General features: G+C 37.5%; 1 protein-coding gene across 5 annotated transcripts in view; it reads left to right on the plus strand.

The window, feature by feature from the left end:
* LOC109082943 (disks large homolog 5-like) overlaps nucleotides 1-9,039 on the plus strand; it is a 60,937-nt gene extending 51,898 nt beyond the window's left edge. For 4 of the 5 annotated variants that reach the window (XM_042736481.1, XM_042736484.1, XM_042736485.1 and 1 more), the window contains 8 exons: nucleotides 541-689; nucleotides 1,359-1,529; nucleotides 2,464-2,660; nucleotides 2,758-2,901; nucleotides 4,783-4,910; nucleotides 5,156-5,265; nucleotides 6,844-6,953; nucleotides 7,264-9,039. In XM_042736481.1, coding sequence (XP_042592415.1) covers nucleotides 541-689; nucleotides 1,359-1,529; nucleotides 2,464-2,660; nucleotides 2,758-2,901; nucleotides 4,783-4,910; nucleotides 5,156-5,265; nucleotides 6,844-6,953; nucleotides 7,264-7,367 — 1,113 coding nt within the window. In that variant the 3' untranslated portion in view covers nucleotides 7,368-9,039. The remainder of the gene's footprint in view (nucleotides 1-540; nucleotides 690-1,358; nucleotides 1,530-2,463; nucleotides 2,661-2,757; nucleotides 2,902-4,782; nucleotides 4,911-5,155; nucleotides 5,266-6,843; nucleotides 6,954-7,263) is intronic. The other variant, XR_006156244.1, reaches the window with a different exon arrangement.
* Nucleotides 9,040-12,342: the final 3,303 nt, after the last annotated feature.

The following is a 12,342-nucleotide window of genomic DNA, read 5'->3' on the forward strand; positions in this document are numbered from 1 at the left end:
AACCTATTAACTTTGAGACATTCAAACCAAAAGTGCAAAAAAAAAAAAAAAAAAAAACCTATTGCTCACTTGGTTTTAGGACTCCTTCCTGTCTTGCTCTTATTTGCTAGGGTCCATGCAGCCTCATCCACTGCCTGTTTCGTTCTACTCTTATTCAGATGTCAGTATGAAATCCTAACAATGTTTTTTATTGATCACTTTTTTTTTGCTTTCTGAAGCATGGTGTGAAATTGGTAATATCCCATTCCTGGCATGGATGTATTCAGACTTGTGTCAGCCATGGCAACAGCACCTATTTGCTTCAAGTCATTGTGTTACGCTACAAGTTTTATTGGATATGGAATGGAAATCGATCAGGAACCCTTAAAATGTATTTTTGTAACCAGTGTTAAAATGGTTATTCCCAGTGTAATTCATTCAATGTGGTATAGAAGCTACAAACTTCTTGAAGTTTGAAGTGTAAAAGTTTTTTTGCCATAAGAGATTGGAAATTTAAACTTAACATGATTGCACCCTTTCTGTCATTCTTTGCTCGTCCAGTATGGCACGGTTAGTATGAAGAATAAGACTGTTGAGGAGGCGTATCTGGAAATGCTGAAGCCTGCAGAAACAGTGACATTCAGAGTCCAGCATCGTCTGGATGAGTTCAACCAGGTGAAGGACACTCCTGGAGATGGATTCTATATCAGGTACAGCATGATCTCATCTGCATCCACATACATCACCATTCATGGCCACTTACCGCTTCCCTAGAACCAAATGCCAGTGTTTGGGCCTTGTGTGTGCTGCTCTAAATATAGATATGTGAGAAAACTGCTGCAATGGGAATCTTTTAATCTCTTTAATTATGTTTAAGATGGAGGGTGAGATATTGCATCTGGCGGTGAAGATTGTATCACCGAATCTCCATAATTTGTGTTCTATAATAGTGGCTGTGGTAATTAGACAGTTGGAGACAGAGATGCATTGTGGAAAAAGAATAATGGAAGAGGGCTGTTCAGAAATAGCCGTGTTTGTCTTTGCAAATGAAATTCTGTGGCCCGCAGCTGTTGCAGGCGCTTTTTATGCCTGCTCTCCCATGATGTCACAGGCAGTAAATAATCTCCGTCAATCCGCATGTCATGAATGAGCAGGGATGAGGAGTTATGGGTGGCCACTAAAAGCCCAGGAATGAGGGATCGACTCTGTCCCGGGCCTCTTCCTGAATTTTTCATTCGTTCTTTCCTTCCTTTATTTTTCTTTGTCTTCTGCACTCTTTTCATTTGTCTCGAATTACCTCGTTCTTGCAGACACTGCAGCCTTTCCCCATGTATTGTGCTGTCACTTGTTGAATTATTCATGTCCTCTTTCTATTCCAGAGCACTTTATGACCGAGTGGCTGAGACTGAGCTCGACCTCTCTTTTAAGAAAGACGACATCCTGTATGTGGATGACACACTACCAAATGGCAACTTCGGCACCTGGATGGCCTGGCAACTTGACGAAAATGCACAAAAAATTCAAAGAGGGCAGATCCCTAGCAAATATATGTGAGTCCCACCCTCACAAGACACAATCTTTAAAAAGCATCATATTATTAATACTTTTATTTAAATTTATATTTGTATTATTTTTTGACAGTAAAGACATACAAAAGTTTCAATAAATGCTGTTCTTCAAACTTCAACACTTTCCATGCTTTATTACACAGCTTAACTATTTTCATCTAATATTAACAATAATTTTTTATTGAGCAGAAAAACTGCTTATTAGCATGATTTCTGAAGGAGCATGTGACTTTGAAGACTGGTGTAATAATGCTGAAAATTCAGCTTTGCATCACAGGAATACATTTTATTTTAAATATATTAAAATGGAAAACTGTAAATTATAATTTTATTTTAAAATATTAGTGCTTGTATTTAAATATACAAATAATACAAATGAATGGTGGATATAAGAAACACCCTTTTTTAATAAAAAAAATAAAATAAAAATAAGTTTTGACCCAAAACTTTTGAATGGTAGTGTATCAATATTGGCTGATATTTGGCCACTTTTTTTTTTTTTTTTTTTCCCCAGATGCAAACCATTCCCACTTGGCTGAAACTTTTTTTAATGTTGTTATTATTATATAATTTTATATGAGTATTATGTGAATATGTTGTAATGTTTAAAAATAGTGTTTAATTTCAGCAATCTTGAGTAGATACAATATGTGGTATAAATGTATAACTCTATAGCCTTTTAGCTACATACTAGATTTATATTTTCTGATTCATTCAACCACTAGTTAGAATTAACTTAATGCAATGAATTCATATGTTCGGAATAATAATGCATAAGCTCACCTCAAACACAAAAATGTGTGTATACATAGGTTTTGACTGGTTTTTAAATGAAGCGAATAATAGGAGGTAACAGTATGAAACATACTATACAGACGACTGCAGTTGTGTGACCTGGACTCATGTTCTGCTGTAGGATGGATCAGGAGTTCTACCGCAGACACAGTATGACTGAACTGAAGGACGAGGCGGGCTCCAGTAAGACCCTCTCCGCTGCCGCACGCAGATCCTTCTTCCGCAGGAAACCCAAGCACAAGCGGAGCAGCTCCAAAGATGGGAAAGATGCTGTAGCCTTGGACGCGATCAGCACAGACTCTATTCCATTCTTAGATGGTGAGACTCTCCAGTATCTCATAATGCAGTGCTGGTGGAATTAGCATTTTGATAAGACTGATGTTGACCCTGGTTTGTTGTTTTTGGGTGTGGTCAGATTTTGTGAGTCTGGCCTATCAGAGAGTGCAGAAGATTGACTGCACGTCTCCCAGACCGGTGCTGATCCTCGGCCCGCTGGTGGATCCGGTTAAAGACATGCTGGTCAAGGAATCTCCCGAGAAATTCAGCAGATGTGTGCTTGGTAAATGTCCACTAGTTTTTAAGTGCAGCTAAGTGTGATCTCTGTTGAAATGATTTTTGTAATCCTAGTGTATGGTTAACTTATGGCATTGAGATTTATCAGTACTGGTTGTGAGTTCTAATAATATCTGACTGACATCACTCTCAAAATATTTTCCAGAGAATGAAAGCAACTTATTGAAGATATTTTAGGCATTTTAGTTGGCTAATTAATTGTTGCTGTTTACTACAACTACAAAGATAATCTATACATTAACTGTGAGCGAATTTTGCAGTTTTCTTAGTATTTTCCATATTAGACAGCACAGTTATGCCGTGTTTCCACCAAAATTACCCAGAACAATTGTACCAGGAACTTTTTTCCCCAGGAACTATTTTCCCCCCAGACCTGTTGTTTTCTGCGTTTCCACTGCGGTCTAAAGTACCGTGAAGATTAGGCAAATAGTCTGGTGACGTAGGTCTACGCGCGTTTCTCAATACAAACTATGCAAATTTTGGACTTGCATCCTCGGTAGTTCAGACTTTGCGAGTTCGGCTTGAGAGTGAGATCTCTCGTGGACTGGACGACGCAAGTCCGGTAATTCTGCAAATAGCTGCGTACTTGATAACATCAGTCAGCTCGCCATGGCTACTTCAATCTTCCTCACTGTATATTTACAATAAGACGAAATAGAATATCAAATACCACTGCCTCCTTTCGTTTTCATTTAAACATAATAATAGCCGCAGAAATGTACTTAGTTCAGGGAAAGGTGTATGTATACAGCCTACATTACAATGAAAGGAAATATTATATCAATTGCCTCTTTTTATTTTCATTTTAACATATAGATAAAATGAATAAGGACCAAAGATTACCTGTTAGATTTACCCAAAATGAATTATAATTTATGTTTAACCACTAAGGAGACATCAGAGCCAGCGGCAAATGTCAGAAGGACTAGCCGAGTTGAGCCTGCTCTAGGCGGATATGATCACTGAGCTCCCGCTGATCGCGTGGAGCTGATAGTCTCCGAAATCGGCAAAACACATTTTTAAAAAGGCGCTATCTTTATAAATAAACCGCAGATTTGAGTTTTAAACAACTACATTCTCGCCTGAAGTACTTTTAAAACTACGTTTTATGACACAATAACAGTAATATTTTGAAAATTATCAGATTAAATGGTGGTTGAAATCACAATGCTGCGTGAACTCAACCAATCAGCATGCTCAGCGCCCAAGTCCCGCCCCCGAAAGTTCCGACCTTTGAAAAAGTACTACTTCGCGAGCAGGGACTTTCTGAGGGGCATTTTTTTTGCCTGGAGCTTTATTTAGATCCTGGTTCCTACAGTGGAAACACACCAAGTACCAGCCCAAAGTCCCTAGTTCCTGGGTAAAGTTCCAGTTTAAAAATAAACTAAAGCTAAATGGAATTTACTGAATTAAACCTAAAAGTAAAATGAAAACTGAAAAGAAAATAGCATACTGCGCTTGTCAAAAGGAGGGACTTTGTAAAAAAATCGACTCTTTTAGGAGAGAGGCGGAGCATAGAGAACCTACAATAATGTACGGTATTTGAAAAATAATGTGTTTTTTGAACATTAAAGCATGTCAGCATATTCTGTTACACCAAATACACAAGATAATGATCTTAAAAAAAAAGCATCATATGACCCCTTTAACTTTTTTTTTAAATTGAATGGTTGTTTGAAAAAAAAAAAAAAAAAAACTTTGTTCACTTAATTGAAATGTACTTGGTGTACAAGCAGCCGTTTTATTTGAATCTGTTAGTATTGAAATTCATAAAGGGCTGTTAAATTGTATATTAGTTTTTGCTGGTTCAGCCTAATGATGCTGCTGAATATGAGTGTGCTGACCTTTGTTTGTTCTGCTCATCCAGAGGTGATGAAGGCTTCCCAGCAGGCCATCGAACGCGGGGTGAAAGACTTTCTCTTCATTGACTACAAACGGAGGAGTGGCCATTTTGATGTGACTACTGTTGCCTCCATCAAGGAGACCACAGACAAGGTTTTTCCACACCTCTGCTGATCGCATCTTAGTCTAATTCTTTATGATTTTAAATTTAGACAATATAGCCCTTAATAATAAGCTCAAATCTGTTAAATCTTTTAATTAGATAGATCTCAAGAGCTGAGGTTCCTGTTTGTTGATGTGCTGTCAGTGAGCTCTTGTTTCTCTGTTTGCAGTCGCTCATGCTGTATATGTGTAACATGACTCAGACCTGTTCTGTGCTGTGTCGTTCTCTCTCGTAGGACTGTCACTGTTTGCTTGACATTGCACCTCACGCTATCGAACGGCTTCACAGCGTTCACATTTACCCAATCGTCATTTTCATTCGCTACAAAAACGCAAAGCAGATAAAGTAAGTGTCCACATCCCTCTTCACACTTACTTCTCGAATATTGCAGGGAGTTTGAGAGCCAGCTGAGCTCTCGGGTGTCCTTGTGGGACCCATCCAAAAACACACACACTCTCTTTAAGGCCCTCCTGGCACATTTGTACGCCAAGAAGTTCCTGTGCGCTCCCTCAGGGCCCTGAAGACATTTGGGAAGTGGAAAGCAGTTTTACTGTGTAGGCTGCATTTGACTTGGAAGAACTGCTGTTAAATGGATGAATATCTTGGCTCAATTTAACCACAACGTTCCACAGATATAGGACAAGATATATGACAGCGTAGGAAGCCGCTTCAGTCTTTCTGTCTGTGTCTCTCTCCTTCGCTCTCGCTCAAGGTTGTCCGCTGAAGGCTGCTTTGCGAGATCCCCTGCCCAGTTTATCAGACGAGGAAAATTAAAGCTGACTGTAGACCATTAATATGCATATCCCGGGTTCACTGCATACTGTACTGATAGCTCTCTGGGGTGTGAGACTTAAAAGGACAATAAATCCCAGCTTTATTCTCCTGATAGCGCTGCATAACCGTGCCTTTAGGGCTTTTCAGCGCTTCCGTGTGGAGTTGTCCCAACAGAGGTTTTTAAATTGGTTATTTCCCAGAAGGATTAGAAAATCAAGCCTGCACTCGATCACTATGGGGATTAATGCAGGTCGTCTTTGACCTGCTGACTAGCACCTACTTAATATAAAGGCAAAGTTAATCAGTACTGCTCTTAGCACTCAGGATCATGACATCATGTCATGTACAATGACTTAAAAGGCACTTGCGTTTCTCGAAACTCAGAAAGGTTTCTATGAATACTCACATACACATACCACCAGGGCTGGCTGGTATCTTCATATTTAAATATACAAAATAAAGCAACAATTGATTATTACTATGATTTTAATAAATTGAAGTCTGAAGTCTCTGTGACAGTTTCTATGTATTAAGAAAAATAAATTGTGTATGTATGTATGTTTGTATATATATATATATATATATATATATATATATATATATATATATATATATATATATATATATTATACTATTAATTTTTATTTAATAGTCCAATTAAATTTAATATAGGAAATCTTTACATATTATTTGCTTAAATTTTTAACTACATGCTTACATGCAATAAAAAACATTCAAAAATAAATATAAAAAAAACAAATTAAAAAAAAAAATAAAATCTAGAAAAAAATCTAAAATGCAAAATCTAGTGAAAATTTTATTTCATTTATTTTTATTTTATTTTGTTTGACTTTTCTTTACTTTATACGTACTGACACAGACAACACCTGTCATAGCCGAGTGTGTACATAGATGTTCAGCTGTTTTGCCCTGCAGGAATCTGTCTCAAGGGAGCTGCACACTTTTACTCAGTTTTAGTATTTAACAGCTGATGTCTTCATTTTACAAGCGTTTTATTATTATGCACCCCTCCAAAATGTTGCCGCTTGAACCACGTTTGTCTCAGAAGAACAATGCCATTGTGCATGTTTAATCTTGTAATGTCATTATGTGTGAAGGATGAATAACTGCTTCTGTTTGCTTGTGTAGAGAGCAGAAGGATCCAGTTTATCTGCGGGATAAAGTCTCACAAAAACATTCCAAGGAGCAGTTTGAGATTGCACAGAAGATAGAGCAGGAGTATAGCAAATTTTTCACAGGTTTGCTACAAATCGGTTTCAAAATAGCATGTTGTGAAGCAAAGATGGATTTATTTATTTTCACCAAATAGGATCATTTTACTCATTTCATATAGTAAATTGCAATTAAAGTACATTTATTGTGTTTATTTTATAACTTTATAAATGGCCATATGGGAACAGTAAGATTTAAAGACAGAAATTCAAACTTTTATTTAACATTAAAGGCATTTATAATGTAACAAAAGGTTTCTGTTTCAAATCCATGCTGTTCTTTTGAACGTTCGATTCATGAAAGCTTGACTCGCTGTTGTTTGATGTTTCCTTACAGGTATCGTTCAAGGAGGCACCTTCCCTTACATTTGCACTCAGATCGTGACTATTGTGGATCAGGAACAGAGCAAAGTTCTGTGGACGCCGTTGGGCTCTCCGTAGGGCTCAGAGACTTACAAACACTAGACTTTATACACAACACACGCAGAGGTACACTAACATTATGAGCGTCACGTTAAGATAGCGATTCTTTTTTCGTCTATTCGTTTTTATTTCGTTATTAATTGTAACTTTTATTTGTATATGTATGTATGAGTGTATACAGGTGTGTGTGTGTGTGTGTGTGTGTGTGTGTGTGCAAATGCAGGACGATAGCACTGAAGTATTTGTTCATTTCCTTTGGTCTTCCTGATGGACAGGTAAAGTTTTAGCAATGCTGCATTTAAGATACTCGTTTACAAAGCAATCAGTCAGTGAATTGTTTAACGTCTGCCTGAATGTGAAGTCCCCCATACAAGCAGCCCTGCACCAAAACGGTATGCGTGACACACCCTCCTACGTCTGACATATCAGCTCAAGGACTGAATCCTCGTCTCGTGGTTTAAGAGTCATTTGTGGCCAAGTTTGTTCTGTAGATGTCAGTGAACATTGCTTTGAATCGTAGTGCTTATCTATGGATCCGAGACAGACAGCAGCTAAGCGGTTTCTACGGGCCAAATGGAAGTGCCTTTGGAGATCTACTGAGCGTATGACAATGGCATGAGGTGAAAGCCTGGTATTTAAACAGTAAAACTTCTCAGACTGCACTCCAGGGCTAGACAGACCACTGTGTACTATGAGATCTCGAAGCATTCTCATAGCAGAGCTTATATTTAAAGAGAAAATCCCACGTAACACTTGTACTTGTGCATACGAACTGAAGTACAGGCGCACATGTATGCGTATGTATGCAATTTCATCAAAATATATAGAAATATATTTACTGTATTTTTACTAGGCTATAGTCCTAGGGGAGTGTGACGGAGTGTCACGTCTTAGCAAATATTAGCATGTATGTGTGCGTGCGAGAGAGAGAGCGAATGCACGTTTCTGTTTTTGTACGTTTGTCAGTCACTTATATATGTACTACACACTAAAAACAAAACAAAACCAAAAAAAAAAAAAAACACATCATGAAAAGAAAAGTTGCCGGGTAAACCTGAAATGGTTTTCTTAAATCTGTTTAAATGTTAGTGGTTTTTCATTGCTATTTAATTATTATTTTTTATTGTTATTATACAAGAGGCATGTTATGTCTCATGCAGACCAGTAGCCCCATTAATGTTGTGCCAAAAACACGTTATTTTCTTTCGTTTTTCTGTTTTGCACTTTCAGTGTTCTGAACCCTAAACAAATGACTGTTTGTAGGTTTCCAGTAGAATGGAAATAGGTACTATAATTTTTACCGTAAAATAATATTCATGTGTATCACTCCAGCTCCAGCTCCATACATTTCATTAACTGCCTTTTAAAGAAAAAAAGAGAAACACTGCATAAAAAGGGATTTCCTATTGCTTTTTTTTTTTCACAGTAAGATATCAGTCCATTGGGTTGAGAATAGAATTTTTTTTTTTTAAAGTGAATCTAACGCCTAACTATTATTCTGAATAGCTAACATATGGTTTTTCACAAGGGATTCATCACCACTGAGTATTTAGAATGATTAAAACACAGGTACTGTTTCCACTGGGATTTCTTTTTTTCTAAAAGAATGTGATTTGTATGAAAACGTCATTAATGCGAGAATAAGTCATTTTCTGTATCTCACAATGTCATTAAACGAATCACGATGGTGTGTGTTTGATTGATGGGTGTATTCATTGTGCTGCGCCAGCTGCGGGCTGAGATCTCCATCATATTAAGGGTGTCATACAGCTGCTTCCGCAGCGCCGGTTGCATCTACGGCAGATTGACACCTGCTGTAATTGAGTGTGGAGCTGTCTTATTTGTTGCTCCTCCTTAAAGCTGATGCACTGTGTCTAACCATGAGGAAGATGTGGTGTTAATTACTGGAACTAAGGTGAGCTCTCAGACAATAGCTGCGTCTGTATGGCTGTCAAACTGCTGTTTGGGGTGGATGTGATGAGGCTGTTAAACCTGACGGGATGTGACATTTTCTTATTTTTTGCAAAAACTTCTTGTCAAAGAAAGTTGTTTAATCAGACCATCAGCTGACCGATTCCTGAAGTATCATTTGAACTTGCCTTGATGGCACTGAAAAGCACTGGTGAAGGCTGTGTAGCTTTAACTGCATGTATTTCTGAATTATTACAGTTCTAGTATAGAAAGATAGACAGAGACTGTAGCAGTAGACAGACAGGCAGTTGGATGTAGGTATAGAAAGATACACAAAGGTAGATATAGACAAAATCCATGTCTGTATCTACCTTTGTGTATCTATCTGTCTATATCCATCTGACAGACAGATGGATGATAGATAAAAGATTATAGAGAGAGATTGGACAGACGGATGTAGACAATAGATAGATGGATAGATGTAGGTATAGACAGATATTGATACAGTCAGATAGATTTCGATATAAGCGGATGTAGATATAAACATGTACAGACTTATAAGTGCATGTAAATAATTGTGGGTGTAAATAATGTACTATGAACAAACATATGTTAATTTAACATGAACCTAATTTAATAAATGGCATAATATACTTGGTAATTTTTAGCTCCGGTTATCTAATGCATTAACTAATATTGACAAACTGACAGACTTTTTATTGTAAAGTGTCACATAATATATATATTAAAAAGTCTTGAGTTCCATGGGGAAAAAAGTGTCGAGTATGAAAACAATTTTTTTTTTTTTTGTGAACTATTATTTTAAATCTTACCAGTTTAAATCATTTGATCTGAACTGTCCATTAGCATTCAAAATTTCAAGTGTGTACTATAATGATAATATAATAAAACGCATGTAATTAATTCACAAATTTACATATTAGCAGCAAAGGTTGCCACTTGCACATTAATCGTTTGTGAAACTAGCTTTAAAACTGTAGCCAAAGACTTAATTATCATAATATGCTGCTTTAAACAGGCATTGAATAATAGTGTGCTTCTGGCCACACATTCCTTCTTGTTTTCACTTCCCCTTCAAACAAGAAAGAGGAGTCATCAGGTAAGCCCTAGCAAACATTCTCCTGACAGAGAGGTCACTGGCTGTACGACAGTACATTTCCTTAGTAAAGGATTAGTGTGGTGTGTAGCACTGAAGATGCCCTCGGCCATGCCGGCGCTGATTATCACAGTTCAGTCATGAGAAGTTAAGCTCCTCCCCCAAGCGCATCCTCATTTGGCTCATGCTGATTTCTTGTCCTGAGCTTCCTCTCTCAGCCACGGGAAGCCCTTTGCGGCATTCTTAGGCTTCACCCCGAAAGCAACACGTCCTTCAAGTCCCCTTCCTCTTCTTTTAGAAAGGGTCGAGTCTCCTGCTGGCGTATCTGTTTCAAGACAGCTGCTGACAGCTCTTCTGAACTTGAGCACTGAGTGGTCAACCATGAAAAATGTTTCGGCCTCAGCATAATAAAAGTGCGCTCTTCTCTTCCAGCATTGAAATAAAGTTCCTGTGGATGTCTGTGTAACTAAGCTTTGCATCTGTGAGCTATGCTGTTCTTTGATGCAGCTCTTGCAGGAACCGGGTCTTTAGCCCTCTAAGCTGACAGCTGGGCACGTTTTCCAGGAAGATGTCCAGTCGTGGATCCTATTGCCCTCCATAAATAACACCACTGAAGCCGGGTCTGCAAGATCCAGACCCTACCATCTGGTGGCCTACTGGGACAGACGGCTATCTGTGATGAGATGGAAAACCACTAAAAGACCCCCTCACATGATACAAGAATATATAGTTTCAGCTAAAGAGAAGGATGGAATGTGTTGCCAACACAATATGCACACATAGGGACATATAGAGAGAAATAAACTATTTGCTAGTTTGTTTTTTAAAGGTAGTAGTATTCATTTCTGTCACATGTCTGTTGGGTAAGACTCAGGGTCTGTCCTGTCTTAGTGTAACCCTGAAACTGGAGCTATTGAGAAACCCTTTCCATGTTGCTCCAGGTGCAAATGTCAAATCAACAAGCGCAGTGTTTTCTCACTAAACTTGCACTTCTGCTGTTGTCCAGTAGGAGGAGAAGTAACAGATACAGTTTGAACATTTATTTGCTGCTCAATGGTGAAAGCAAAATGGAAATCTGAATAAATGCACATTTGTTTATATGTTTGGATTAATATTATATATATATATATATATATATATATATATATATATATATATATATATATATATAAACTAAATGTGCAACTTTATTTTATTTATTGCACTTACCCTTGCACTTCCATTTGGGAAGTAAAATTCAAAATACACAGTAATTTGCAAAGACACCTAAAAAAAACATGTTTAGTATATCACTGAAAGAAATCACCCATTTAGAAGATACAGGAACTGTAGAGGCCAATGCAGTTGATGACATGACTACCACTAGATCTGTTTAATTTGTCCTCATTGATGACTGTTGGCAGCAGCAAGATAAACTCTGTGACATTTACATGCTTACATTATCCACAAGCACACCGTTAGACAAATGAATGCCTAATCGTTTGTTGGAAAACACTTCATTATACATCAGATCCAATAGATACTAGAGTAAAGCCAACAGACAATTCTTAAAAGCCAAAAACTACAAAAGATGTAACTGAACCAAATATTATTTTATAATTTTAGATGGTCAATTTATATACATGCACAGTTACAACTAAGCAAATGCATGCATAAATAAAAGACAGTGGAATATTTTGGAGTGACATGATCTGTTGATACGACTATAGGCCAGCATGCAGTACACCGGCTGACACCCATCTACAAAGATTCTGTTTCAGCTGCTATTTTGGTTAAGCAACAGCATCTCTCGGACCGTAAATCATAACCATAAAAATCACAGATGTCAGTAAATCTCTTTTACACATCATTGGGGTTTATCTATGTTTATACTTTGAAAATGACTTATTTTAGGGCTTCATTTCATAGCCTGTCAAGCACAGGCACAGTGTATCTTGTCATCTGTCTTATAAGTATCCACACAAT

This window comes from Cyprinus carpio, chromosome B13, assembly GCF_018340385.1.
Source record: "Cyprinus carpio isolate SPL01 chromosome B13, ASM1834038v1, whole genome shotgun sequence".
Classification (NCBI taxonomy): Eukaryota; Metazoa; Chordata; class Actinopteri; order Cypriniformes; family Cyprinidae; genus Cyprinus; species Cyprinus carpio.